Below are 17621 nucleotides of genomic sequence, written 5' to 3' on the forward strand. Positions count from 1 at the left end.
TGAGCTATCCCATCTGTTCTCAAGGTTTCATCTACAGTAACAAAATGCCGTAACTCTGACTTTGGAAACCATAATGTGGGCGAAAAAAAAAATGCCTCTGATGTACAGAAGAGAAAAGTAGAATAATAAGCAGTTCATCTTCATTACTTTTAGCTCTGTGCTGCTGGTTGAAAAGAAACACTCTTTTACTAAGTTTATATCTTTATAACAATACTGAACAGACTTCAGGAGACACACAGATCACACTCTGGAACAATTAGATTTATTTCCTGCACCTCAGATGTGCTGGGGAAAAGGTATTACCTGACGTTGGAAATTGAGTAACCGAAGTGCTTTCAGTTCCACGGTTGCTTTGGTTCGTAAATCGGGTGGCAAAGAGCCAGGGAGATTTTCCAGCTCCTGTATCCTATGGGCTATGCGAGCCTGAAGTCTAAAGGAGATAATAAAATGGAGGAGGGGGAAGGTGGAAATATACATTACAGTCTGGTCTTAAATGATAGACAACACCCTTAGGTTTAAGTTCACCTTCCAGATACTGACGGCCGATTTCTGATACCCAGCTAGATTATCTGATGTTAAACAGAGAAAAGCTACGTTTGCATTCATGCAGACAGGTGCTATATTACTTAACACTTTGGCCTTCTTCGCAACCTCTCTCTAACAGCCAGGAAGGAAGGCTCAGAATAATACATCTAGGAGGAAAGTCAAGCCCTATGGCTCCCTCCGAAGGGAGAAAGAAAATGAGAGACAGGAAACGCTGACTTGCTCCTGAATGCCTGGCCAGCCAGAGTGCAGAGCTGAGACAACGGAGTTCTCTTTCTAACTTCTAGTTCTGTCCTAAGGCAACGGGGCCATTTTCCCTCCTTTCTTTGCCAAGATGCTGAGGGTGACAGCCATTAAAGCTGAGTGAACAAGAGCAGTGTGAGGTGCTGAGGCCACAGAAATCAGCCAACCCAAAACATTCAAAGAAAGAGAACCCTGCCAACCACAACCACTTCCTCTGTGAGCCGTGCTTGCTTGAGAAAAGACAAGACAAATTAGGCATTTTAAAAAAATCAGGTTTGGAGCAGCATTTTACTATTTATAGTCAACAGGATTTAAAAACTAAGAATTTCCAGAAAAGGACTGCTGGTGAGTCTCATTCTGGACATCATCAAAAAATAGAAATGGAGGTACTTCTTCACAAGAGAGGCAGAAGAGAAAATAAAGGACATCCTACTTCATTCATTTGGGATACTATTACTGTGAGTCACAGACACTGGTTTTAGAGTTCACCTGGATCCTATTCTTACAAATAATTATACGCCACCTAAATCTATTTTTAGAATTACCTCCCCTCAAATTTGGGGCAAAACTGTCTTGGAATAGATTTCGACAAAGAAAGAGCAGTAAAAGGTAGTAAGTTAAACTAAACTAGCAGTAACTACACTAAGTTAGGCACATTTAAAGCACAACTTAATTCTCTCTCTCACACACCTCTACGAGGTAAATGCACCATTTCATTGATGAGAAAACTGAAGTTCAGAGATATCAAGAAACACGTGGACTTCTCAGAGCCAGTAAAGGAGAGAGCCAAGACTGGAACCCTCACTGGCCTGACACAAACACCACTGCAACAATACTGCAGATAATTAAAAAACACTTTCTAACCGCAAACACTCTTGGAACTCAACTATAAAAGTTGATAATTAAAGAGTCTGTTAAAAATTAGTATTACGGTGTGGCCAAACTCTATGATGCTATATATTAACATGAAAAAGTAAAACCGTCTATGACTTAGATGCTGCAAAGTAACTTAATAGTTCATATAGCCCAGTTATCAACATGAGGGCTTTTTCAAAAATTGAGTTGTTTGGTAGAGAAATAAAATAGCTTCTTTTTCAAAACTTTAGAAATGATAGCAAGGGTAATTGCATCCTTTTTCATTGACTTCATTGAAAAGACTATTATGATAGATTCCTCTTTGGTATATATGTGTTATTAAGTTTGATTTACTGAATGGCTGACCATCATCATGTGTTATTACTAGTATTATCATTGTTACCGTGTGTTATTTCAAACTATGCAAACCAACACAAACAATAATACTTTTAAATGCTTTAACCATGCAACAGACTAAAAATGTGTTAGTTCAAACAACAGTAATAAACTTTCATCAATCTATTCTCTTGGTCAAATTGTTCAAACTCTCCCAACTTCCTTCCACATTCCTTTTAATATTGATACTCATGGGATTCTCATCATGCTTTTAAAATTTTCTCCATATGAAACAAACCTTTACTTCTTTATCCACTTCACTTTCTTAAATACGCACATAACCAAAAAGTCCCAAATACAGCAACAGGTGATGCATCTTAACAATTAGGATACTAAGAGAAAGATCTATTACAGATTTTTTTTTCAGATACATAATTTGAAGGGAAAAAAAACCTAAACTGAAACGATTTTATTTGTGTAGCGTTAAGGCCATACTAAAGGAAATTTAAACACTATAGCAGGGTGAGTTAAGGGCCAATGACATGGTTATTCTAACTCCTGGATTCTAGAGTTATTGCAGATCCTTTTCATTTGACTCTCCCAGGACTCAACCTACCCTTTGGTACTGTGTTTTACTCTCTTTGACAAAGTGGGTCAGGTGTTACATTAGGGGAATGGCTGCTTTTCCCTTACTCCGTCTAAAGGACTGTGGAACTAGGACTGAATAGACAATCTTAGGACCCCGGGGCCGACGGGGTAGAGATTAAATCACACTGAACGGGGAGAGCGGGAGGTGGAGCGTGAGGGAGGGTGGTGGGGCGGTGCAGAGTGGGGTAGATGAGCCGAAGCTGACTTGGGCATGGGAGTGGGTGAGGGGTGCACTTCTTCCTGAAAAGACTGCTTCTCTAAAGGGCCTCGCAATCCATCACTGAATTTCAGATTCCCCAGCACAAAAGAATCTTTCTTTTATGAAGGGGAGGCAAGAAGTACAACGTGCACACGTGCAAACTATAGGAGAAAAGGAAAGGTAGATGCCAGAGTAAAATTACATGCGTTCGATTCAGCACGTGGCGGGGCGGAGGTAGCAGAGGTACAGGCGGGGCCTCTTTTACGTAGAAAATTTTATCTTTGTGTGGTGGTGGTGAATAGAAATCTTCATTTTAAGTAATGCTCCTCTCCAGACAATTTCATCTTCCCATCAATGGGATTCAGCAGGTAGTCCGATAAAGAGATTCAGGATTCTAAACTTGCCGAAACAACAACAGATGTAATACTGCATAACTGCAGGAGACTCATTTAGTGTCCTCACGGGTACAGAAAATTGAAGCAGAATTAGGTCACTCAGGTTTTTCATACAGATTGAACAGTAAATCAAGAGGGGTTACTGTTCTGGCAAGAAAAAGAGTTCCATTAAAGGCGACAGATATTTGTTCAGGTCCAGAGGAGAAGTTTATGATTCCTGCAGGAGAGTTATTTGAACAGAAAATGACGCTGGTACATTTTGTTCCTTCCAGGAGCTGAGTGACACTTTTAAAAAAAGAGAGAGAGGGAGACTGACTTTTGGTAACTCTGCTGATGAAGCAGCCCCTGGTAATTTTTGAGAAAGAATTTTCAGGGTTGTAATGGAGACCAAGGCAGGACAAAAAAACACGGTAAGCGGACTATGCTGGCTTCTTGAAGTGGACTAAATTTTGACTTGATACCAAAGAGGGCTCACAGAATTCAAAGATGCTCTTCTCAAATAAACTCCTTTCAATGTGAAATATATTTCTTTCTCATGCAAACATCTGTAGAATTTACATGCTAACATGATAATTCCTGGAGCACTTCTGACCAACCCTCTACTCCTAGAGGGAAGAACTAAAGTTAGGCATATTGACAAATATGTAAAAAAAGCATGCCAAAACACCCCCCAAAAAAAGTCACCGACACTTACTACAGAGAAAAGCAGTAAAGTTCCGTCATGAGGAAAAGATGGTCTAAAAGAAAGCATCCAATTTAAATGAGAACCAAATGTCTTTAACTGAAGAGCTTGTATAGATTGAGGCAGTGTTCATATGCAGAAACTTATTTATGCTATTATTGAAAAAAGGTCAATTTGTCAAAATTCTGATTTTATGATGAACAAAGAAAAGCAGCCAAGTGACTTAAAAGTAAAAAAGAATTAAGATTCTGACAATTTCCTTTCAAGTTGCACAGACAAGGAGAGTGATATTACAGTAGTCAAAGAAATGAACATCTGTTAAAGAATTTCTGACGGATGATTTTTGCTCAAACTAAGATTATGAAATTATAAAAGAGACTTCTTTTAAAGACCTCGCTCAAATCCTCAATCAGGAGAGAAAGATACATTGGACTCTTCCTATCGGTGCTGAAGGGTAGCAAGCCGCTTACTCAAAGAGGGGCAGTTTTTTAGCTGTCTTTTGCAAGTGCCTAAGGGACTTACTCTAACCCTGTTTAAGGGGTAAATTTAACTAATCTCCGCAGTTGGACAATTTATCTTCATATAGGCAGAAGCCAGTTATTGCTCTATAACTAAAGAAGATAAAAGATGCCCTGCAAAACCCTGCCAGTGTAAACCTAAGCTTCTTCTCAAGATGGCCATGGGAACATTCAGGCCAAAAGACCCATCAGCTTTTTGAACTCAGGGTTGCCAGATCTATCACTTCAAAAGCCAGGCGGCTTTACAAAACAGGAGACATTTATCAAGTAATAACAATAACATGAAAAATAGCCATTCCACCACCTTCTGCAATGCTTATAATTTAAAAGGTATTGACAGATACTTTTTTTATTTGACACAGGTGTGGAGGATGAAAGCTTTCCACACACTGGAATAGGCTAAATAGTACTAATTAATACTGTATACTTTGGGAGACCATCCATTGAGGTCATTTTCAAAAAAAGTGCTGCTAAAATGAGCTCATTACAATAAAGGCCTGCAAATACAATTCTGGTAAAAAAAGATAAAGAAAATTTAGGAGTCAGTAAACACGCGCACGCATGCGCGTGCGCGCGCGCGCGCGCGCGCGCGCGCGCGCGCACACACACACACACACAACACAGGCTGAATAAGGGGGAAAAAAATCCAGATGTATTTCTAGGTATAGTGTCTGTGTTAAGAGGATAGTTCATGTGATTAACAAAGGGACTGGTAGCTCTGTACCTTCAAGGTAGGAAACAAATGTTCGCTCTTAGGAAGTCAGAATTTTAGAGTAACCAAATGATACTCCCCACCCCACTTACCATCTTTTAAAAATGACTTTTGAGTTCTTTGCTCAACAGCCACATAAAGGACTGCATATGAATACAGTTTTTTCTGCCCCAAATGAGTACATAGTGCTAGGATTTGACTTTTATACCACACAGCAATTATTCACCCAACAGAATCTGCCTATCAACACAGAAATATCAGCTAATGATGAGTATTTAGCTCTCTAGGGATACAGGAAAAGCTGGAAACAGCAACAGAAAAGCTCTTAATTGAGGATTAGTAATAGCAGTGAGAATACAGTTATACTCTCCATCCAAAAAAGCTACACACATTTAATGGCAAGTTACTGTGGCGTCTTTCAAAGTAACTCTCAAGGCTGATAACTTAGTATTTTAATACAATAACAGGTAAGTCATGTGTTTTCCAATAAAGAGTAAGGTAATTTTTAAAAGGGATCCTAGACATTTACTAACATTCCCTATAGGTTTTCAACCCTAATTATCTTTTTAATTAAATCATACTGTGGAAATAACAATAATAGGTAATATGTATTGAAAGTGTTTATGTCATTTTATCTTCTCCCTACAAAAGATACTATAATATCCTCTTTTAACATAGGAGGAAACTGAGTCAGAAAAGAGATGTAACTTGAGGGAGGCAACACAGCTAGTTAGTGGCAGAGAATGCTTTCTGGCTAACTCCCGAAACCGCCATCTCAGTTTCATTTTATCTTGACTCAATACTTACTGGACTCTCTTTGGTTGACATTAACCAGGTACATCCAGGATCTGCTAACTACAGCCCGCAGGCCAAACCCTGCCCCGAGCCTGTTCTCATAAATAAAGTCTTACTGGAACACAGCCAACACGGCTGCTTTCACACCATAAGGGCAGAGCTGAGTAGTTATGACAGAGACTCTAGGGACCTTTACAGAAAAGGTTTGCCAAACCCTGATTTAGATAAATGTACCAAATCAGGTGAAAATGAAGTTTCTGGAGTACGAGTTTAAATTAAGGACCCCATATGAAGACACTCACATAGGGCCTACCCCAAACATTAGACCAAGCCACAGACCAACAAATGCATGAACTCAATCAAAGAATACATTATCTCAGGCTACTGAAGTATAGGCTCCAGTATCAGATGTATCCCATTCACCTGAAGGACAAGCCAACAGATGTTGTACTACACATCTGAACGGCTCACACCCACCATTCAAGGACAAACTGACAAACCAGAAGGAAACTGCATAATCTAAGTGTGGGCTGACCACTTCCTTGGATCTTTAGGAACTCTGGGCTGGGCTTTTGATGGTGGATAAAAGTTTTCTGGAAAAAAAAAACGTTTTCTGACTGAATACGTGAAAAGTCACTGTCCTGGGAACCTAGAACCCCCAGAGGGTCCTCACCCTCCACCCCAGTGGTAGAGAAACTCTCCTCTGAGACCCTGTTCTGAAATCATTTTCAGGCATGAGTCTTGGCCTCTGCGGTTTCCCTTAGGCCTTTCCCTGGTCCCATAGAAAAGAATGACCACAACACCAGGAGACGCCACACCCCCTAGGCTGGGTGGTCCGCGCAAGAACACAGCATCTTACCCCCGGGGCAGGTGTATTACCTGTACTCCCGCTCCTGCAGAATCTCCACGGGGTCCAGGCCTTGAGGTTTCTGGACGGGGCTGATCCGGCTTTGCTTCTGCTGCAGCTGCAGGATGGGCGAGGGCTGCCCCGGGGCCGGCTGCGGCACGGAGGGCCCGGGCACGGCGGCTGTGGGCGGCGGCGCTGCTGCGGGGGGCGCGGGCGAAGGCCGGCCGCTGGCAGCGGGCACTGGCAGCTTCTGCGGGGGGCTCGGTCCGCTGAGCTCTGGCCCTGGGCCTGCAGGACAAGAGTGACATGGGCAGCTCTGAAGGGAAGGCGCCCCGTGCCCACACCCAGCCTGCCCGCTGCTCCCCCAGGGCCCAGCTGATGGGGATAACGAAAGTTCTCAAGAGAAGAAAACAGGAGTGAAGGGAAGAAGATGAGGAAGGTGGGAGGGAAAGGGAGGAAGCAGGGAAAAGAAAGGAAAAAGAAAAAAAGAAGCCGGCATCTATCCCAAAGGGAACTTGCCCCCAAAATGACTCTTAGGTAGTAAACTGATTAAGGAATGGACAGTCAGCTTTTCGTGTAGGTCTACAGTGGATTTTTAAAAATGATTACAGGTGCATTCAGGGTTCTGAAAAAGCAAGGGAGTCACCCACCAGTCAGATGCAATTTGGGTGTGGTCCCAAAATCACATTTTGCAAACTACACCACAAGCCCCCTCCATCCCGTTCTGGGATAGCCCTGCTGTTAGAACCCATGTTTTACAAACACAGACAGCAGCTCGCCAGTCCTCTGATGTAAACTGAAATGGGCACACATTTTGCCTGAATGACCTACAAAGTATATTTCATCGGTGCATCTAGGGAACTTGAATTTTTTACTACATTATTAGAAAATATTTCAAAAAATATTCAGTGCAAGGGGAAAAAGAATCTGCTTGTTACACCTAAGAAAACCTAGCAAATATTAAAATTCAAGAGAGCATTTTCTCATGTTATCAGAATAAAGGGCTATGCAATCATTAAGCTTATCAAAATGCACTTGATAAGTTAATTTACAGCAATTTTACACATTAAACTTTAGCAGCTTAAATTGATTGCTGGGTCTGGACCTAAAATAGGAAGTGTTCCATCTCTCCTCCTAGGTGAATTTTTACTTATTTCAAAGTTATAAATAAAATTAGTGATGCTACAAGAGGAGTTAGTCAATTAAAAAGAAAATCTCAGTAAGCAGATGTTAAAACCTTTCATTAGGCATTCTTCCAAGTGTTTTCTATGACTGGAGAAATATTAAAATTATTAAATGGTAACAAAAATAATCATCTCTGTACTTCAGAGTGAATTAATTAACCATACAAAGACATATATTATGAAAAATTAGACACATTTATTCAATTGCCAGCAAACACCAGTTAGAAGTGGGCTTAAATGACAATGCGAGGATAGCATACATTTTGACAGGAGGAATGGGAAGACCTGGAACAAAGTGCTTACGAAACTACAGTGCGTGTGAGTGTTGAGTATGTGTGTCTGTGTGCATGTGGCTGCTGTTCTTTGGTTCTCCTCCTGAAATTAGGTAAAACTTTCCCAAAGACCTAGGGCTGGATTACATTTCTTGAGGTAATCTGTAGCCCTGGTTCTAGGACGGATGAAAAGTTCTGGAGGGAAAAATGCGTTTCTTTTTAATTTTTTGTTTGTTTTAGGCATTGTAGATGTATTATCATAATAAAGAGATTCTTTTCAGCTAAGCACATTCTGATTTTTTTTCTGAATGGGAGGTCTTTTACATAATGCATAGCTTTTCATAATATTTCGGATTTAGAGTTTCTTTCCTCCATATGCAAGAAACCAATCTCTAAACATTAAATCTTAAGGTTGTTAAGCACTGGAATGAGATATGGAGGGACGTTTTTGATTATTTTTCCCCTTGAGGTCTTTAAAACAGGGTCGATTTTTTTTCATCTGGGTTGCTTGAGTAAAAAGAGAGGAGATAGAGATTTCCAACAATTACTCTCATTCTCTGTGATTCTATGAATTTCCCTAATAAGTGAAGAAACGTAGTTAAAAATATTTGAAGATTTGGTACAAGCTTACTAAATAATAAATTTAATATATTGAAGCCCTCTAAAAAAACCACCACTTTTAATAAAAGGAAAATCCAGGTCTTGCTGACACGACAATATCATACTAGTTAACCTTAATTCAGTTCTCAAAGTGATGTTCCTCCTTTTGAAGTTTAAATGTCATCAAAAAAAAGCCATTAGTGCCACAGTGTACACATTTCACTTTGGGCGTTTTCTTCTTTAGTATTATGGCTTGTAAATACCTATGTAGACGTCTATGCCAACTCCTTGAGGTATATTCAAGTCACTCTTCTTAAAACCACACAATTAATGGGAGATATCCAGAGCACGTCTGGTATCCCTGGTTCCAAATCTGGACATTTTCAGCCTATGACTGTGAACTAGATCTGATACATGCACGGCTAGGCTTCTTTAAACCATAAAGACTGAGACATTCTTATCTGGTTGAAGGACCCTTAAAATTGAGAAGTGTAGAGAGACCCAAACAGGGACTTAGATATTCAAATCTCCAATTCAAAAAGGACTACGACTTGCTGTGAACTAAACAGGTACCTCTAAAGCACCTTGTATCTTTCCAAAAGAACTGGTAAGTTTCACCTACAGGTTGTGTGAGCCTGAGAAAGTCACCCAGCCCCTGGTGCCTCAGTCTCCTGGTCAGTAGAATGGGGATAATAAGAGTACAGTACTCACCTCACAGGGTGGTAGTGAGGGTTCAGTGAGACAAAGTGCCTACATGCTCAACCCTCAGCTCTGGTCACTTTTCTTGCCACTAAGGACACCAAAGTAAGAAGCCTAAAAAAACTCCACAGCAAAAAGAAAGGCTTTCAAGGAAACTTGGTACTGTATTAGCTGACAAATTTGGAAGTATGCTCTTCTAGAGCAACTGTTTCCACAGTTTCATACAACTCAGCAGAAATACTCAGATAAGTTGGCTTGCCATGTGCTTCCTGCTAATCCCCCATCAGAGTCACTTACGAGCAAACTCCTTTCTAACTGAACACTGCGAGTTCAGTTAGTGCCTGGGTCTATTTTCTCCTCCCTCCGCAACAGATTATGTAGGAACTTCTCCTTACGGAGGCTAGGTAACTGAATGCAGCTTGCTGCAATGAGACACGCCCAGAACATAACCACCTAACCAGGAGGTGTTTTCTGCCTGTCCTTCAGAGAATGGATTTTCTCTGTATCAACAGAGAGCATCTCGATAACAGACACTTATGCTCTGCAAAATGATAAGAACGCCTGATATCTTCAGATGGAAGACATTACATTCTTTTATCTCCTACCCCTTGTTAATGTAAACAAGTTAGGCTTAATTGTCAGAGGTACAAAATGTGTCGGTTTCCCTGTCAGTCCTCACTTTAGAAGTCAAAATACGCCCTGACACTCCTGAGGGGTGTCCCGTGGCAGCTAAGGGGAGGAAGGGCTCTTTATTAGATGCGTGAATTTATGAAACAGGTAGACAAACTTACTAAATTACCTAAGTCTCACATGTACAGAATTTTTGCAGAGTTCCCACTTCACCTTCTACACAGAAGGATGTTTATGCAAATAACAGTTCGTGCATTAGATAAGGACTTCAGTGGTTTCCAGAGGTTGAAAAAGATAAATGTAAGAATGATGCTTAAATTAAGCACACTAAGAAATTTTAGATAACTAAAAAAAGGCGAGGGGGAAGAAGAAGAGGGACAAGCACTGAAAAAAATTAGGAATAAAACTCTTACTTGCTACCATGAAAGCTTCCCTACCCACCGCAAAAAAAAAACCCAAACTTTTTCAGTTCCTATTCTGAATTTTGCTTTAGTCTCTAAAAAGAAAAATGAATCAAAATTAAAAGAAAAATGATGGGTTCGATTTGAGTGGTGCCTAGAGCAGACAAGGGCCAGAGTTATTTATTTGTTCAGTGCACACTTCCTCTAGTCAAACTGTAATTCTCTGGTGGTGGCTCTGTGTGGTGTCACTTTTGGTGAATTATAACTTTGGAGCAGATTTCAGGCAGATTACCCCAGCCAAAAAGATTCTCTTCACACATGAACGACACTAGCAAATGGGACAAAAGAAAAAGGGAATCGCAGCTACCACCAGAGAAGCAGATGTACTGAAATTGATTTCTTCCCTGAAATATTAGCAGAGGTATTTATAAGCAATTATATTGTTTTATCTTTTTTAATTTTTTAATTTTTAAAAATTTTTAAATATTTATTTATTTATTGACTGTGTTGTGTCTTCTTTGCTGCACATGGGCTTTCTCTAGGTGCGGTGAGCAGAGGCTACTCTTCATTGTGGTGCACGGGCTTCTCATTGCAGTGGCTTCTTTTATTGTGGAGCACAGGCTCTAGGCTTGCAGTCTTCAGTAGTTGCAGCACGTGGGCTCAGTAGTTGTGGCACACAGGCTTAGTTGCCCCGAAGCATGTGGGATCTTCCTGGACCAGGGCTCCAACCCACGTCCCCTGCATTGGCAGGTGGATTCTTAACCACTGTGCCACTAGGGAAGTCTCTATACTGTTTTATTTTAAAACAGGAGGGGGATAAACAATTAATAAAAGTAATATTAACTTAAACTTTTTTTTGCCTTACTTGAACTTGTGTGAAATGCCAATGCAAAAAAAAAAAAAAAAAAAGTCTTTGTTAAGTAAGGTCATCATCTCCCTGTGAAATCTGAAATTTGGGGACAAGTTCAGCAACGCAACCTCCCTCCCAGTGGCAGGAATGGGTCTGTTCTATCTGAAGAAAGCATCGCCTTTCCTCTATCCACAGCCTCTTTGCCCACTCTGGTACTATCTGCCCAACTATTTTCATTTCTAATAAAGCCTGACTGCTGGAAATACAAAAGACAAGAGCAGTGAGTAATAAAATGAGTTCCCCCTAAGGACAGGAGCCTGGTGAGGGAAGATGTAGGCACTGGGTAAAAAGAATGAAGCCCTCTCTTCTGGAAATGATCCAGAAAATGGACCCAGGATCGTGTTGGTTAAGATGTGAAGTATTTGTTACGTACAAGTGTCCAGATAACTGAAACTCCATACTTTAAGTTTTACTACAAAATCTGGCCTCATTATTGTGACTTTGTGTGAAAGGGTTTCTCGAACGAATCATTTAGCTTCCTGCTTTCTTGAACAATACCTTGGAGTCTTTTCCTGTTGCACGTAGGTCATTTTAAAAATAACAAGCCTCACCGAGGTCCGTGACAAGGGGATACCCCAGGACAAGCTGTGATGCACAGGGAAGTGCGCCTGGGTGACAGGTCCCTCAAGATTTCCTTTTGGGAGGTACAGATTTCACTCCCTCCTCCTTAAACCACCAACTCTCTGACTGCGACCATTCAGCCTCTACTGGGAACTCCTTTAGTTAATGCTCCTCATATACTGAGATGCAGGACATCAAGGTCACAAACGTTGTTGACATTGTGTCTAGAGTGTAAATAAAAAGGCTCTCAGTAAGGAGCTGAGCTCCTTTTCCTTCCTGTGCACAGGAGTGAATTGCCTGCACTGGGTACACAGACCTTGGGACAGAGCCTTTCCCTTGTCATGAGCCTTTTGGTCCTAATGGAGCCAGGATGGGGCAGGGGGTGAGGATGCGGGCTCTCCTGGCAGGCTGCTGGCATTGCATCCTGACTCACCATACTCCAGGTGTGCCACACGTGCGAGGTACTTATCACTGAGCGTGGAGCACAAGGAAAGCTAGCAGGAACTCAGTAAGTATAAGCTACACACAAACACAGACATGCATACACTGTTGATTCTCTCTGGCTGCATTCCTGAGAGCTAGAACTTTTGCAGTTTTAAAGCCTCTAAACACAGAGTGTTCAAACTACCATCTTATGCATGGTTTCCCCGTACAACCTTTTCGGTCCCCAGTGTTTGGTCCCATAGGATCCTCCACCTACCAGAGCACTGTGCTTAAGGCACAGAAATCTAGAGATGACATGATACTTTCTTGCTCTTTAAAAAACCATTCTTAAGGCTTCATCTGCAATTAACGAGATGAGTTTATCCTTCCAGTAGGCAACTCCTAAGAATTTCCTCTACCAGAAAAGACACATGTATAAACTCAGAAGGTAGAATATTTAAAAAATAATAATAATCTGAACTCTTCCCAATGTCTAATTCCCAAAGCCTAAGAAGAAGACCAATATCCCAAACCAGCTGCAATGAACAGATGTCAGGGCCCGCCCAGACGACAGGGAACCATCAACAGGGAAAGGTGTCACTGACAAGCAAGCACCTTGAAATTCAAATTCCCTAAGATTCAAACACTCTGGAATTCAAAGCTTTAGTAGAATAGAACCATAAACTCTGTGCTTATCCAGCTGCTAACAAAAACCTTCCCAGAGAAAACAGTGTTCACAGAAGATCAGCCTAGAGCCCTTGGAGCTCTGAATTCTATCAGTAGGATCAAGCCAGACCACCAAAAGGCCATACAAAAGACTATCTCATCTCGACTCATGACATAATGTCATAGCTTCAGATCTGATGCCAGGGTATATGGGAAACAGGCCACATGGATTCTGTTACTGTATGTCTCATGAACAAATGTTACCGATGCCTCTATCATGCAGTGCCCCTTACAATAATAATAACAATTAAAAAAATAATCCCACCTGGGAAAGCTACTTTATACTCTCATGCAAGAAAAGACTCCATGTCGTCTAACAAACTGGTTAGCAACTTCCTTCCGAGTGGTGAGAATCAGGCACCTGACCTCTCTCCTTTCCTGACCGCCAGGAAGTCGAGTCACCTTGGGAGCTCAGACCCAGCAGCCACACTGCTGACCTCTCTGACCTTGATTCCTACTTCCCTTTGTTTCCGCTGTTCTCCTTGATGATTCCTTTACCGCAGATATGTTGGAAGCCTCCCCAAAGGTTTTCACAACAAAAAGGGATGGAAATCAATCAATCAAGAGACACGAAATAGCTCAAGAAGAGCAGGTTCGAGACGTGCGTGCTGACAATGGAACACAGCAGGTGTAGGGGTTCCTAACCTGGGGTGCGTGGATGGGCTTCTGACAACTCTTGAACCCCTGGAAAGAGAATGCAAAATCACGGGGGACTGCACTCTCTGCTTAGAGCTGCACCATGCACCAGAGTCTCTCTCCAAAGGTTACTAAGCACTGCTCGAGGACGTGTGGCAGAGGAGACCAAGACTCTTGGCCACCTAGGTGAAGCAAAGGACAAGGGAGCCGGCGGGGTACCACAGAAGGCTACGTCAGCCCTGGGCTGACAGCAGCCCGGCGCTTCTGTGCAGTTAGCACTCCTTCTCATCCGAGTTGGACCATCGCATTATTCATTTGGTTGCGCGTTAACTTACCAGATGGTCTGCTGTAGTTAACGAGGGCCTGCTGCTGCTGCGGCGGCTGCGGCTGGGGCTGGGGCTGGGGCTGCGGTGGCGGCGGCTGCTGTTGCTGCATGCCAGGCAACGTCCTTTTCCCCTGGACCGCAAGCTGCAGTGTTTCGGGGAGGGGCTGGCCCCGGGCCAGCATTTTGTAAGCTAAAATCTGAGCTCGAAGCTGATGCAGCTGGACGGGACTGAAAGGCGAGGGACCCCTGTTGGGCTGGTTCATCGCCTGCGGGTCGCCCGGGGGCATCTGTGGTGGGGTTGGGCCGCTTCCCGATATGGGGCTGGAGACATGCTCGGGGGCTCCCAGCGGAGATGGGTGTGGCGACATGTAGCCTAGAATGAGACACAAAAGGAGAGATCACAGGCTGCCCCCGAGGACCCCGAAAGAGAAGCGTTCCTGAGTATTTTGATAATTTTCCAGAAGAGCGCTGACGGATAGAAATTTAAAGCATATGTAACAAAAATGATGGGGTGATATGTAGTTTAAAATTTATGTATATCATATATATATAACTTAAAGAAACAAAGTGATGTTAATGTATAATTTGAATAACATACCCCAAATATTATCATTTCAAAATATAAAAATTATTAGAGAGAGACTTTACATTCTTTTTTTCATACTAAGTTAACGGCAGGTCTCCATGGGGACGAGCCACACTTCAAATGCTCGATAGCCATGTGTGTCCTAGAAGGTAAACTGGCAGTGGCTGTTGTACACCTAAAGGAAGGGCACCAGGGAAGAGTATTAAAAGTAGCTCCAACCTAGGGGACAGAACCTGACGGTGTCTGCTCTATCGCAATGGGGAACAAGGAGTCTCTTACGGGGATATTATTTGGTTTATTATTATGTACTTTATGACTAATTTGCCATTACTGAGGGCCTCCACTGTTGCAGGCGCTAAGCAAGGTGCTGTACCTACTATTTTAGCTGAGTTCTCCCTGGAAACGGAGACTGATGGAAGGATTGAGCGCAGCTGATTTATCTGGAAGGGGCAGGGATGCTGGCGGGGTGTGGAAAGGTGATATAAGGAAGGGATGGCAGCCGATAATGGGTGCATGATTAAGCCGGCTGCTGCAGTGGGTACCTGAAGATTAATCTCATGCACAAGCTCTGGGATAAAAGGTACAGAACTAGCCTCCGAATTATCCCAGGAAGGAGCTGGGGTATTTATACTCCATCAGTGGTCACTGGTTATGACTCTGGGGATCATTAGTCCCCAGGGACTTTGCCATGTGGGACTAAGGTAGACCCCAGTAAACCAAAAGCCGGATGGTAGTCTGGCCAGTAGATATGAGGCTGGTGGAAGCACAGAAATGGTAAGAAGAATTAGAGGGATGTGAGTGGAGTGGACATTTTTTCTACAATCCTTACAACATTCCCAGAAGATATGTATTGTCGCCTCATTTTAATTTATTTATTTATTTATTTATTGGCTGTGTTGGGTCTTTGTTGTTGCAGGCGGGCTTTTTCTAGTTGTGGTGAGCAGGGGCTACTCTTCATTGCGTGCATGGGTTTCTCATTGTGGTTGCTTCTCTTATGGAGCACAGGCTCTAGGCGAGTGGGCTTCACTAATTGTGGCACATGGGCTCAACAGTTGTGGCTCACAGGCTCTAGAGCACAGGCTCAGTAGTTGTGGCGCATTGCACTGGCAGGTGGATTCTTAACCACTGCGCCACCAGGGAAGTCCCCTCATTTTTTAAAATGAGGAAACGGAGGCTCAGAGGGTAAGCGTTACTCCTTGTCACACAATTAGATCTTGGTAGCTCCAAGATCCAAACCAAGGTTCATCTGATTCCAAGGTCTGTGCTCTTTAAATGGTCTAATATTAATTTGGTTTTATAAAAATAAGTTAAAAGCTTGAAAGTTTCCAAAATCTTCTAGAACAATTTACAATATAATATGAAAATGAGAGTAATCTGTTTGGGTTATAAGAGATCTAAATGGGAAATTTAAGAATCCTTTACTTGGGAGAGAAAAGTCAAAGTGCATGAAAATTTCAGGGAACTTATTTCAAGAGATGAACTGTATAGCCTGGCCAAAGAATTCCTAGAAAAACATACGACTGAGTTGAAGGGAGAGCCAAGAGGAAGGAGAGGACAGAGGGGCTTACTGTAATCCAAAAGGTTGTCTCCAAACTGAGTGCTAATTCATTATCTCAAAGGTGTCCTCAGACACAAGGTCTTTGCCTTTAATAAATGCACCTGCATCACAATTATTTCAAAGGTCATCACATAGGTGTTTATTAGGCATCTGCTGTGTCTTTGAACCCTTGTCAAGTTTGAGCTGAAACGGCTCTGTGCACCTATGTGGAATCACTGAGGCCCAAGAATATCTGACCCACACTGACTGAGGACTCATCACCATCATTCGCAAGGCTAGAGAAAATAAAGGATACAGTTACTTTTATCTCAAACTGCCATGTGGAGAGGGAAACAAATTTAGCTTGATCCCCTAAGACAAGAGTAGGTTTTGTTCTATCAATTGGTGAGATGTAGAACTCCATTCAGAGTAATCCTGCCCTGAAGAGAAATGGAAAAACTGCTAACTCCTCATTCCCCAAATCCCTACTCTATAAGGGAGCACAAAAATCACGCAGCCATTAGGATTCCAGTTGGTCACGGAAGTTAGCCAAGAAAATGCCCCTGAAATCAGCCTGTAAGACGAGCAGAAACTTAAATCCCAAGATGTTATAAATAACAATGAACACTTAGAGAATATTGATAACATACACCTAACTTCATCATCAACATTCTTCCTTCTTATTGAGGTTAAAATTCACCCACCTGCTATTTGGAGGAGCAAAATGGTAGTTTGTTCATTAGGGAAGCACCTTCCTAATACCTTTCTGGCCAACCTCGCATCTACTACTGGAGGAAAAACTTCCTACCATGGCTACGTTTTCATGGTAGAAGGGATACAACCACGTATTAAAATGGGTCACGTCTCCTTCCTTCTGGTCTGTCCTCATCAATTATAGCTTACCCAAGATAAATCACAGGATGACTAATACAACAGACCAAAACATTGCAATCCAATCCAAACACAACTGTGTAATGCTGTTCATCAAAGCCCTCTTTTCAACCACAAACTCCTGGCAAGGCAAAGTTACAAAGATGAGACAGTAACATGAAGCACAATAATTCATTTTACCTCAGATGTGCTAAGAAAGAAACTAAGAGTGGAATAAAAATCATTTTCCAGAATTAATCAATACAACAAAATTTTCCCTTGAATATGGTAAGATGAAACCAGGGGTGGGAAAAATTGTTTCCTAGAATTTATAGGGGATGTTAATAGCATCATTCTATCACAGTGTGACATTAAAAATGTGACTGTGTTTCAGCTAAAGAGAGATTTCTTTTTTTCTTTTTTTTTTTTTGACATGACTAGCATTCCATAAAACTTCAGGAAAATCAGAATCTAAATGATAAAACAAC

At 41.9% G+C, this 17621-nt stretch overlaps 1 protein-coding gene across 4 annotated transcripts in view; it reads right to left on the reverse strand.

The window, feature by feature from the left end:
* Nucleotides 1-17621, reverse strand: part of SMARCA2 (SWI/SNF related, matrix associated, actin dependent regulator of chromatin, subfamily a, member 2) — a 181967-nt gene that overhangs the window by 144097 nt on the left and 20249 nt on the right. For all 4 annotated transcript variants that reach the window (XM_057724018.1, XM_057724017.1, XM_057724016.1 and 1 more), the window contains exons 4-6: nucleotides 14151-14513; nucleotides 6806-7061; nucleotides 304-430 (exon numbers count right to left, since the gene is read on the reverse strand). In XM_057724018.1, coding sequence (XP_057580001.1) covers nucleotides 304-430; nucleotides 6806-7061; nucleotides 14151-14513 — 746 coding nt within the window. The remainder of the gene's footprint in view (nucleotides 1-303; nucleotides 431-6805; nucleotides 7062-14150; nucleotides 14514-17621) is intronic.

This window comes from Hippopotamus amphibius, chromosome 2 (genome assembly GCF_030028045.1).
Source record: "Hippopotamus amphibius kiboko isolate mHipAmp2 chromosome 2, mHipAmp2.hap2, whole genome shotgun sequence".
Classification (NCBI taxonomy): Eukaryota; Metazoa; Chordata; class Mammalia; order Artiodactyla; family Hippopotamidae; genus Hippopotamus; species Hippopotamus amphibius.